Source organism: Nesoenas mayeri (genome assembly GCF_963082525.1).
Source record: "Nesoenas mayeri genome assembly, chromosome: 8".
In the NCBI taxonomy this organism is placed as follows: Eukaryota; Metazoa; Chordata; class Aves; order Columbiformes; family Columbidae; genus Nesoenas; species Nesoenas mayeri.
This window is the reverse complement of record NC_137554.1, coordinates 22,812,498-22,825,203: the sequence shown is the minus strand read 5'-3', so window position 1 is coordinate 22,825,203 and position 12,706 is coordinate 22,812,498. Positions and strand designations below refer to the sequence as shown.

The 12,706-nt window shown below is 37.9% G+C and overlaps 1 protein-coding gene across 4 annotated transcripts in view; it reads left to right on the top strand.

Moving 5' to 3' along the window:
- The window catches only part of DAB1 (DAB adaptor protein 1), a gene marked incomplete at both ends in the record, with an annotated part of 111,120 nt that overhangs the window by 73,792 nt on the left and 24,622 nt on the right, over positions 1 to 12,706 (top strand). For 2 of the 4 annotated variants that reach the window (XM_080348392.1, XM_080348394.1), the window contains 5 exons: positions 1,230 to 1,361; positions 1,975 to 2,094; positions 2,687 to 2,725; positions 4,052 to 4,117; positions 8,721 to 8,780. In XM_080348392.1, coding sequence (XP_080204518.1) covers positions 1,230 to 1,361; positions 1,975 to 2,094; positions 2,687 to 2,725; positions 4,052 to 4,117; positions 8,721 to 8,780 — 417 coding nt within the window. The remainder of the gene's footprint in view (positions 1 to 1,229; positions 1,362 to 1,974; positions 2,095 to 2,686; positions 2,726 to 4,051; positions 4,118 to 8,720; positions 8,781 to 12,706) is intronic. The other 2 variants (XM_080348395.1, XM_080348393.1) reach the window with 2 other exon arrangements.

The following is a 12,706-nucleotide window of genomic DNA, read 5'->3' as shown; positions in this document are numbered from 1 at the left end:
AGTAAAAAACGTCCACCCTTTTGTTTCATATGTAGTTGTCTGTCTCTTACGTGCTGCCTCTCCTTTTAAATTTCAGTCCGTGTTCTCCTGAAGTCTCATCGCTTGTCACCTGCCCTGCATGCACTCAGTCTTTTTGCTTCTACACATGCACATCTTCTCCAATTTTGAATTTTAAAATGTTTTTTCAACCTCCAAAAATAACGGGTTGTTTAGAGATTGCCTGGATACCATGCTGATTTTCAAAATGTGCTCTTCTCCAAACCAGCAGGAGTCTGGACCTCAAAAGAATTCTCCATGAAGCTTTGCCTGCTCTCAGAAATAGCATTATCCCTAGATGATAAAAGAGCAGGTCTATATATCAGAAGGTAGAAATCCAAACTAATAGATTGGTTTAGATAAACTTTTCAAGGACATTATTTTAAGTAGAAACATTTAAATATTATTTTGGTAATAAAATACTACTTAGTCCAAAGTGACAAAGCTGCTGGCACTCCAGGACATGTCTCTAGGAGTCTCAGATTCATGTCCCCACTCTGGGGAGAGTTTTGCTCATGCATTTAAAACAAAATTGAGTCTTTTTGTTATTACAGTTAACCAAAGTGGGATTTTAAATTAAATGTCAGCTGTTGCCTTTAGCATTGTTTTCAAGTTAGGTAATTGCATTTCCATGAATTTTCTGGGAAAAATACATTTGTGGAGTTCTGCTACTGCTTTAAATGGAATATGGCTTGCTAGCTGATGGGAAGTGTTGCAGAGATGAAGCAAGTCTGGTGCTGGTTCTTACCAAGGTTGGATATCTGAGCTCTGGCTCTGTAGCCCCTGCACATCTGTCTGTACCCGGGCTCACCCTGTATGAAGCTACAGGTGCTTCTGCTGCTTTTATATACCCACAAATATTGGTTCCATACCTAGGATGCTATGTAGGTAGTAGCCAGATAGCATGGTATTTTCTGTTGAATTGTATCTCATCAAAAGATAAAAAAAAAATATTCAGCTGAAGATTTTAGTCAAATTATTAAAGCAAGTCAAGTTTGGCTAGATTATGAAAAGAGAATAATCTTAGAGAGTTCAAATATTAATTGATTTTGGTACCAGGTTATGTATGTTTGTTGTAATTCCATGGGGCTATTGGGATCCAGATAAAGCATTGATGAAAAAGAAATCGTACAGCTTTTTAATGGAACGTTTTGATGGATATTTCTTACTGTGGTTTGTTTTTTTTTTAATAGCTATTACAGCACCACCATGCAGTTCATGAAATTTCATACATCGCAAAGGATATCACAGACCATCGAGCGTTTGGATATGTATGTGGAAAGGAGGGAAATCACAGATTTGTGGCAATAAAAACAGCCCAGGCAGTAAGTATCAGATGACTGTCATTTTGTACAGCGCAACTCAGTAGAAAAGCTGAGTTCATAAGGAGCAGTTCAAGAGGCCAATACAAGATTGTTTATGTGCTAGAGTTGTCACAAGAGTCTGCTTAGATGTTCTTAAATAGCAAATTAATGAAAACAGCTTGGGAAAAAGGGAATGTTTTTCACTCTTTCTGACTTTTCATGATGTATTTTTTTTTAATAATCAGTTACTGTTTTCCTTTCCAACTAAACTAGCCTGGAAACAAATAGGTTTGTTTATATCCCTATACTCATCTAAGTAGAAAGTAATAAATACCAAAGGGCTACTTTGCATATAGTCTACTGTAATTTAATTGTATGAGAAACCACTAATATATATGGTTTTATATTAATATATACCTTTTATATTCATAACACCTTTTATATTCATAATTACAATTAATTTGCAAATATAGTTTGGTAGAAATTAACCTGAGCCTGGATGCTAAGGTAGAAATTAAATGTGGATGCAGTTCTTTCTGATTGTGGAGATGCTGTAACTGCTCTATCAGTAGGATGGGATAAGAGGAGTATATTTCCCATATAGAAACTCTCTTTCCTTTTTTTGCTTCCGTAGGCTGAACCTGTAATTCTGGACTTGCGAGACCTGTTTCAGCTCATCTATGAACTGAAACAAAGGGAAGAAATGGAAAAAAAGGCACAAAAGGACAAACAGTGTGAACAAGCGGTATACCAGGTACACGCATAAGCTTAGACTACTGCCAAGAAAAAATGTGGTTTGGCGTATTCCCCAAAAGTTGCTCCAAAGAGGCACTGAGCATCCTCAGCATTTCTTAACAGCAATGGGTTTGACTGGTGCTAGCTTCAAATGGACAAATATGAACGCAACAGCCATCGTGAGCTCAGAAGTAGGATTAAACAGTGACGAAAGCGATCACTTGGGGCATGGTGAATGTGTTTAGCTACTGGAAATGTTCTGTTCATTTCCCCCATAGTGTTTCTTCTAATGCAGAAGGAAAGTTTTAATGGTCAGTGTGTTGTAAGTCAGGTTTTAACAGTCTTATAATTTAGGGAAGGTTCAACATACTTCCGAATGCGTATATTGGAATCAAATCGAATAAGGTGCAGATTGTTAAACTCGGATGAAACTTAATAAAGTTACTTTGAACAATAATGTGACTTTATCTGTATGCTAAAGAATGAAAACTATATACCTACCTGCCCAGTTTACTTATTTCTTTGCTGTCCTTCAATTTCTGAGTACAGTTCTTTTATCTCTACTGTTTATGTTCTTTGCTTTTACTGCCTGTCCTCTTACTTTGCTGTAGACAATTTTGGAAGAAGATGTAGAAGATCCTGTGTACCAGGTAATTTCTGAAGCTGTATGGCCTTGGAGTTTCAGAAATGATTAGATAACATATTATCTTCAAACACAGCCAAAACCTTTAACAAGATGTTTTGAAATTTACTGAGAGAGGTCTTATGAGAAACTTGCAAATTTTTACAGAAAGTAGAATATTTAGAGATAAAGCTGTAAGTCCTGGCACAGTATATCTGTATGCAATAGAATATTTCAGTTATAGAATATATCAGGTTAAATATTTTGTAAATATTTCCTAAAATGTGGCTCGTGATTCCAGATTTTAAGTTCCAAATGAGATTTGGCATCACTTTTTAATATGAACTCCAACTAAAAAGGGAATGACTTTGAGAATAAAGACAATAACATCTTGTTCCAATAGTAATAAATTGACATTTTGGGTTTGGCTTCTATGGGGCCGGAATTTAATTCAGAGGGTGAATATTTGGAATAAAAAAAACAACAGTGGAATTGATGTTGTAACACATTCCCTTGTTGCCATTTGGGCTGTGGTTTAATAAGAGATCTGAAATTTAAGTCTTGTTTTATCCAAGCAAAATGTCTGGGAGCGAAGGCGATTATCAGAAAGATGTCAATATATTCATGTCCAATATCCTACTAAGTGTGAAGAAGAAAAATATGTAATTTTGCTCTCGTGTTTTTGTGCTGAAACAAAATAGATGATAGTTTACCTTTTTTTTCCTGGAGATTTTGTGTTCTTCCACTTAGGCATGTCAGTGGGAGGCACACCAAAAGAAACTGATTCAACCATTAGTGAATGTTGAACAGTGCCTAAGGTGCAGCAAGAAAGATGATAAGAATTAGGATGCCCTAAATTACTGTTCAGCTTTTGTAATGTCAGGAGTTTTACTTTGTGCTCTTCACAATAAAGCAAGAACCTAAAAAAGTGTTGTGACAGCCTTTTGCATGTGGCCTGTTACATGAGCACCAGCCTATTCTTCTAGTTCAAATTTAGCTTTTTTTATTCATAGATAATAAATATATGTGGAAATAATTGCCATTATGTAAAAGAGGCAACATTCACGTTGACTTCAGAAAATTAATATTGGGCCACAGGCGGTCTCCCTAGTGAGAAAGAATTAGGAAGTTGCTCTAATGATCATTAGGGGAGATTTAGGTCTATTCACTGCTGGTTTATGAAATATGAAACAACCTTACTCTGCGCTTTCCAACAAATGGGTTGTCCTGCTGCCAGCCTGTACTTTGAACTTGTTTCTTTAATGCCTGCCTATGTTTTTACGTGGAATTCCAAATCGCCTTTTTCCCTTCTGTTTCATCTCTGACTTTTCCTCTCTGGCGGCTGGTGTCATAGTACATTGTGTTTGAGGCTGGACACGAGCCGATCCGTGAGCCTGAAACGGAAGAAAACATTTATCAGGTATAAAATCGCTAACTTCGGTGTTTTCATTGAAACAATTGCCAAGCATTTAGTAAAGTACATTTCATATATAGTTCACTTTTATTAGTTCTCATTCATCACGAAAATGTCTGACATTTCATTCTGATGACATGAATAATCTGCCAGGCTCGGTGTGATTTTTCTGTTGTTTGTCATTTCAGCTTCTGCAAATTTTATTAACTTTGTCAACTCATGAAAGGTCTTAAACTTTTGAGTACACCATATAAGGTGATGAATAGTGAATTCTGTTTTTTTCTGTTAATTTTTTGAAACACCTATTCTAAAAAATGGATACTGAAATCTGATAGAGGACAGACCATCCAAGCAGTTCTTAGAAGGACATTTTGATGGTACTGTTCTTCTTTCTGGATAACCAAGGAAATAACTGAGCAAACCTAAGAGCTCTCAGTGGGTATCCCCCAGACTGGGGAAAATATTTTCTGAGTGCATATGTTATGTTAGAGCCCAAGCTTGCATTCTTCACGCTGACAAAAATTGCATTGAAAGCAATATAAAATAATCTTTTGTCATGCAGTTTATCCTCAAGGGATCGATACAGGGTTTATTAAAATATAATGTACTTCATTTTGTATCATATACCAGAGGCAAATGTGGAGACAGAAATCTCTGTATGCTGTAAAAATTGTGATTTGAGGAAATCATTTAGTATGGAGGGGCAGGAGACTCAAGCAGTGATTAAGCATTTCCTCTAGCTGTACTATGAGTTGATCTGCTAATAGGAAAAGCTTTTATAATTTAGAGAAAGCAAGGATAGAATGGAAGGAAAAAAAAAATGAAAAGGTTTTTTTAAAGTAATAGAAAAGGTAGGAAGATAATAAAGAAAGAAAGAAAAAAAAAAAAAGGTAGAATAGCTGGAAGCCAAAATAGAAAGAAGCAAAAGGGAAATGCAAGTTAAACATTAGAAAATAACCATCTTATAGACCCCCATCACAGGGTTATTAAGATGAGATTCGCTTAACTTTGTTCTGTTGATTTTCTGGCAATCCACTGCACACACTAAGAATGTGCATCTTTCTGCATCTCTAGACCAAGACATGCAAAACTCTCAAGGTGAGAGTGTGCCTAAGGTGGAAAATTTTCTACCGCATAGTGTTGAAAGTTTTGCTATCTTTAGGAAAGTATCTGTTAAAAAATTACTACTCTATGTAATAGTACTATGTTTTTATGCGAGAAACAAAAATCTCATGGCAACTACATTCAGGCCAAAGTGTTCTGATTGTTGTTCATGAAAGTGCAGAGCTTTTAGTGACGTTTTAGAGAAGAACCTGTAGAACCAGGTAAAATGGGGTCATCGCTGCCAGTGTTTGGAGAACTTAGAGCAAATTCTGGTGGGGAGGAAAGAAGTAGGAAATGTGTTCTGAGGAATGGCCTAAAAAACAGGAGGACTCTCTGGGAATTTAGTTTTTCTTAAAATGGGGATAGAAGATTTTGAGCATATAGTGAGGTCTTGTCTCATCTCAAGGTGCTGCTGTTACTGTCTTGGAAGTCACCAGAGAATTGCTCAGGGCTTCATATGGCAATGCCTGCATGTGATGAAGTTTTTTTCTCCTGCATTGAGACGCAGAAGATATTTGTGATACTCTCAGTATAGGCAATCTAGCATTGTTCTTCTCTGTATCTGCTACAGGCAACACCCTGAATACAGCAAACATTGAGATGAGGGAGTTATGAGTCTTTTTCTATTATCTATTGTAAATTACATATGCTGAAGTATCGCTACCATAGACCTGCCCAGAGCTGTGAGCTTCCAAGTTCCCATGGCCTTGGTGAGCTCTTGGCCTGCTGAAAATCTGTGGTTCTTACACTGGCAAAATTGGTTCTCTTCCAAGATTTTGATGAACTCAACACCGTCCACTAAAAACTGAATTAGAAAAGGTCCTCTTTTTTCGTTTGCTTGTTCTTTTGTTTTAGTCTGGTGCAAATTGTTGCCAGCTCTATTATTTACTACAAATGCTTCCTTATAGTACACTTCAGTAAACCTGCATCTCCTCAGTAACCTCATGCATCCTCACTTCAGCCTCACCAAATCTTTGTTCTGGTGCTGCTCTGTTTTTTCAACCAAGAGCTGGTATGCAAAGAATTCACTTCTCCCTTGTTGGAAAGATTTCTACCCAGTGGGTAACTGGAGGTGGAAGATATGTACCAAAAGTGACAATTTCTATTTATTTTTAACATAGTAGAGGTCACAATTTTCTTTTTAAGCATTCTTTCTCTGTCTGTCACCTTTCTTTAATACATTACCCCAGAGTCTATGTCTGTCTGCTCTTCTAATATTGTCTATATAATTTGCTCTAATGTGTTAGTTAGGCAGGGACTTGATTGCCGAGCATGTGCCAATCCTCTCACCTAGTGTCAGATGTCTTAATACCATCTCCTTTCCTGCCTGTCACTTTAGTGAGGTGGGAATGGGATTGTGATAGGTGGTTTTGTATCGTGTATGTAGCAGCACTGGCCTCTTTGAAGAGGCAAGTTCTGCTCCATGAGGAGTTGACAATCTGAGATGGGGGTTTCTGAGTTGCGGTGCTTGTATTGCCGGTAAGATACAAGTACATCAAAATGGATCACAGCCTGTCACAGAGACAGAGCTGTCAGCAGCAATAGTGCTGGTACCTCTTTGCTGATATTGCTAATCAAAGAAAAAACAGAAGAAATCACTTGCCGACCCCCAGTCTCAGTAGCAATGCAAAAAAAAGTGTGATGATGGATGGCAAGTAAAGACAACAAGACGACAGGCGGTATCAAGTCAGGAGAGAAAAATGTCTTTTGGAAAAGTTTCTCTGTCTTGATATTAAAAGTCAGGAGCTTTTCTCTAATGTAACTGTAAGCTGGAGTGTGAAGGAGAGATTGATAGTGCAGGGAAATGCTCATTCCACAATAAGCTGTGGATGGGCCTATGCAAATTAGGATTACTCCATAGAAACATTGGAAGGAGGAAGAGGAGAATGACTGAACGGGAAGCTTTCCAGAGAGAAAGAGGAAAATGCAGCCTGATGACAGTTTATAAATAGTTTATCTTACCACAGTTGTCCTCTTTTTATGAAGACTAAGCGTTCCAATGACTTACTAAATAGACCATTCTTGGTTTTTGTTCTTACACTGTCATGTAAAGCTCTCTCTTTGCAGGCTGTAATTTCCATGAAATTGAATTGTTCCACTGTTACCAGTTTCATGTATCTAATGTGATTTTAGTGGGTTTAGGGGAAGTGGTCAGTACTTTGAGAAAACCAAGGCAAGAATGTCATTCCTGGGATAGGAATAGAAGAGATCTTTTGAAAAGCTCATTCAGTTTCTGTGAGGGTTCTGTGCTCGTGCTCTTGACAAACTCCTGCAGTGTGCACCAAATTAAAGATGAACGGTTTCCCATAAAGACTTTGCTGTTTAAACATGAGTAAAAGAATGTTTGAACCATAGAAAGATTTTTCGATATGTTACACAGACTAAGAAATGATGGCACATCTCAGTAGATAAGTAACATTACTTCAGCTTCCCGTAAACCACTCCTACTCTAATATCAGAATTCTAAGATATTTAATGTCTTAGAAAGCAGAAATGGTAATTATTTTGTCATATCTGCAATATCATTTCTCCTATTGACCTGTGAGGTTTCATTAATGTCTGAAATGTAATCTTCTTATGCTGAATGCCCTTGTTCAGTGGAAAAGTAGAACTGATTTACTTAGAGTATTTGTGCCAGTTTAGAGCACGTTTTTACTGTTCTTTTTGCTTGTGACATTTACAGTAGACATTCAGTGCTTCTAAGAAGGAAAAGAAATATGATCTCAAAGTATAAATATGTAAACCAGCAGTCCTTGGGCAAGCAAAGCCCAGTATTACAAAGTGACTGAATTTACATGAACAGGTTATAAATGCCCAAGGTGTAAGTCGTGACTCAACTAAAGACTCATTCAAATTTTTTAAGTGCATCATCCCCTGTCCATCTGAGGCTGTTGGCTTCAGCTCCCTGGCTGTGTCAGACTCTGTCAGGCCAATAAATCCTTAGTAAAAATTGCAGCATTGTACCCAAACATCGCTTAGAGCAGCCGCAGGGCCCAATCATGGCAGGGATACATGTTATGATGTTATGACTTTACTTGACTTAGATTATTAAATGAATTGGAAGGAAGAAATCTAACGCCATAGGCCAAACGTCTCTTTCCCTCAGATCAGTAGCTCTGTTTGGGATCTCTGCCATGGAGGAAGATGACATACTGACCTGATCGTGACTTCCATGTGCATCTTCAAACCCCCAAGTAAAGTGAAAAAAGCAAGCATTTAAGTATGAAGCAGATCCAAGTGCACCTGGATGTAATGCAACTGAAATTAACTGAGAATGAAAAATCTCGTTTCTGAACACTGCTGGGCTTGAGGATTTAAAAAATTCAGATAAATGTTTTATTTCTTCACTGTCTTCACTGTTAATGGCACTAGTTGGATGAAAAGGGAACCATCCGTGATTTCATTAGTATTAAATGGCTATTCTTTACATAAATATCAATTGCTGATGTCAGTTTTTCATCAAGCCTGCCTGGGCAGTGACCTTAGTTTTCATTTGCTGTTGCAGGTTCCTACCAGCCAGAAGAAGGAAGGTGTTTATGATGTGCCAAAAAGTCAACCTGTAAGTGTAAGTATCTTCCCTATTTATATGCAGTAAAGAATGTGTGTTTCTTAGCTTCTGTGACTTTCATTATTGTATGTAACATTTGGAACATTCCTCGTGATGTGAATTTTATCAGTGATGTGTTACGGGTTGACTGGATTGTTTTGGAGTAACAAGGGCTGTGCTGTCACTTATATCCATCTCATTCATTATTTAAATATCCTTTCTCTTTTCTGACTAATTTTTATGAAAGCCACCAGTTATAAATATGTTATCCGTGGTTAAGAGTTGACAGTGAGTCTTCTTGTTCATGCACAAATCGTTGCTGCCTGGATTAGAAGGGTTCCTCTATTACCAAATGCTGTGCAAGGTTTGTCACTCGGAGTGAGCATGGGCTGCATTTTCTCCCATGTGCTCTGTCAGAGCTGTACTTTGTATGTTGTGCTCCTTACAGCTTGGTTTAGTAGGACAAAAAGAGAGGCAAGGCCTGAGTAGAGCGGAGGTCAAGAGAAGTGGCATTGGGAAAAGGAATGTCAGAACATTATCTGTGACCTCTGTGGAGATTTTCTGCAGCTCTAATGTTTACACCTCTCAGAAGATTTCCTGGTGAATTCGGTGTGCTGATAAGTAAAGATTTCTTAAGGAGCTTCAAATCAAATGTTACCAAAAAATGAGAATTGGCATTAGAATTACTTTTCCATTGTTTGGGAAGAAAACCAACCAAACAAGTTATATCAAAATACAACCTAACATACAGCATAGAAAAGGAATTCTTTTTCTAATAAAATCAACTTCTATGGCAGCTTAGTGAGAGCTGTGGAGTTGTAGGGCAGAGATACGTGTGATTGCCATTGGTTCCAACAGCTGTGGGGAAACTCTGAAAGGAACTACATCAAGATTAACTGTGCAAAAAGACCTCATTCAACAAATTGCCAAGTGGCAGAATATTTTCGGTATGTATTGCGTTGCTTTCCTGATTCTTGTGGGCTGTAATCAGCACAAGGATATTTCTTCCCAATATTGCTACATATTATTTCTGTAGTGCTCTAGTGGTTAATGGTCAGTACAGACTCAGTTCTTTCTGTCCTGTGCCTTATATGGACAACAGACTATTAAAAATAGGGTTAAGATGCTGTTGTGTCCGAATGTCTCTGTTCCCTTTCTATGTATTGGCATTTTGAGGAGGTAAAGCATTTATTCCCAGAATGCATAAGGAATGGGAACCAGTGGTTGAGAGAAGATGTCTTAGCAACAAGGCATGCCTTTTCTGAATGGCAGGTTATTCTCTTTAATATATTTTTTTTGCTATAGATACCTTGAGAAATTGCTTGATTATATTGGCTACACAGAAAATTAGTATTTCTGAGGGTTTGTATGAGGATGGAGAAAAACAAAGGAAAAGGTCAAGAATTTCAGCCTACTGTAAGCATGGGGAAAATGCCTGTACTGAGGAGAGAAGGAACCTCCTTTTGCATGAAGATGTGGGAACTTGCACAGCTTGGACTGAGCACAAAGACCAAAATGTCGAATAAAAAAAAAGATAAATGCTGGAGAGTGGCTGGTTGGGGGCCTGAATTGTGACAGTTCTGTGGTTTGCACAAACAAACAAAACTTGCCATAAATATTTCATGATAAGCCACTAGGAGGAGGGAGGCATCACAGTGTTGTCTGGGAAAATCTACTAAATAACTCATGTTGCATAACTAATTAAGGTATTTCTGGGCACGGAATAGCTGTAGATTTTCCCTCATTTCTCATATAGTTCAGTGTTACAATTTTTCCACTGTACATTTCCTGAGACTTTCTTGTTATTTCTTCAGCGATGTTTCAAATTTACTCTGGGTATAGTATGTAATTTAGGTCATTGCAGTGTGATTGGGTGTACAATACACTTGCAATCATGTCTGCAGACACTTTGGTATTAGACTGTCCTGGTAAAGAGCACGACTGTGAGATATAGGTCGTATGGAACCTACTCTGTAATCATCTAATATATTTAAACTGTCATCTCCATGTAGCTGTTCACAGACTTAATTTTGTTGTTGTTGTTGTTATTTCATGGTTAAAGTCATTAGAGCTTTTTCTCCCAACAGCTGATGTGCTTCAATCTGTGAAGAAAAAGGGTAGAGGAAGACATATGTAGCTGAGATGGTTTAATCTTTTTATTAGTATGTATTAAAAAAAAAAAAAAAGAAAACCAGCATTAGCTGTTAAAATTAGCAATTTAATATTCCACTGCCCATCTGATTTATTGCTTACCCATCCACATCTGAGACTCTCTGTCATTGAGACAATTGCCATAATTTTTATTTCAATTTATAGCTGTCATTATTATATAAACCTCTAAAATTCAATCTGAGGGCAAATAATCTAGCTCATCTACCTGGTTGAAACATAGAAGGACACTTTCTTTATTAGGAGATCTTGCTTTCATTAATTTCATAATGGATTAATAAAATGAGAAACTTTTTGTAGCTCCTAATGGGTTTCAGGCACCATGAATTCTCTCTCCTGACAATAAATACACCACTTAATGAAAACGCAGCAAGTTTTGCTCGAGTTCAAACTGAATTGCCCACGTTCCCTGGACAGAGATTGATTTTTTTTTTTCCTCTGGTGTGTTCTCAGGCAAGTTATCTCTATTCTCCACACATAGAAGTGAGGGATACTGAAGCAGCCATCCAGTTGCTCTCCACCCTTGACTCTCTGTAGCCAGTGGAGAGAAATAGCAACTTCACGGGGAAATTCCTCCTGTTGTGTGAGGTGTCCCTCTCAGGTGGAAATAAATGTACATCTGGACATTGTTATTTTGTGCTGCAGAGGAACTTCAAATGACTTGCAGGTGTGGTAACTTCTAAATAGTTAAACTTAGGTGGGGTGAGATCTACCACTAATAGCCAGAATCCTTTTTGCAAAGGCTGCTTTGAACCTGAGAAGCATAATTCATACTGATTTTCAAAAAGATATAGCTTCCTAAGAAACCAGAACCATTTGGGCAAATATTTTTCTGTGTGCGTGGGATCCCATCATGGCTGAAGGTGTGAAGCATCTTCATGCTGGTGCCATGAAGCAGAAGTATTCAGCATTCTATATGCATCAAGATAGCCAATGTACTTACACAATGCTGTGCCGTTGTATGAGGCCATTTGTCAGAAAGTGTCGAAGTACTTTGTAGCGTGACTCCGTGTGATCACTGATATCGAGTAACGTAAATACGGTGCAAATGAAGTGGAAAGGAATGAGTCTCAGATCTCAGAATTTGAACGTACCCACTGAACTCAATTATGAGTGGTGGCTGGTTGCCAAGTCCCTTCTCTGACACTGGGATGAAAAGATTGCTTACTTGGTATAATTTTTGTATTTCCCCATCTCCTTGCTGCATCCGTTCCTTGCAAATTTCCTTTGCTGGGCATGCAGCTCAGCTCCAAACACTCTTTCCATGGTATCCAGTATCCTCCCAGTATCTCTCCCTTCATCTATATCAACACACACTCCTTGTATTCGTTCCTATTTTGCTCTCTGCTCCTTCCTTAGACCAGTTTTCCTACTCTTTGTTCACTGAGAAGAGACATCTAGCCAGCAAAAGAAAGGATGCTTACCCCAAAGAGCTTGTGTTAAGTGGTACAGGCTCCACTTAGAAATTGTGGTTCTGTATGTGAGATAAACTGTTTTTAAAAAGTGAAATGTTTAATGAGCTCTTTTTGTCATAATTCCCCATTGTCTCCCCATTATACATCCACATCAAGTTCTACCTGTCATGGTGTTTTTAGTAATCGGAGTCAGACTGTAAATACCCTTCACTGAGGCTGTCAGTCATGTCACAATAAAACCTTCTCTTCTCATCAGTTATCTGCTTACAATTTTATGAAGGCTTTCAAACAACTCGTCTTACTGCTGTATAAAGATTCAAGGCATTATAGCTGATGCCTTACAGTGCAGAGAGTCTTCTG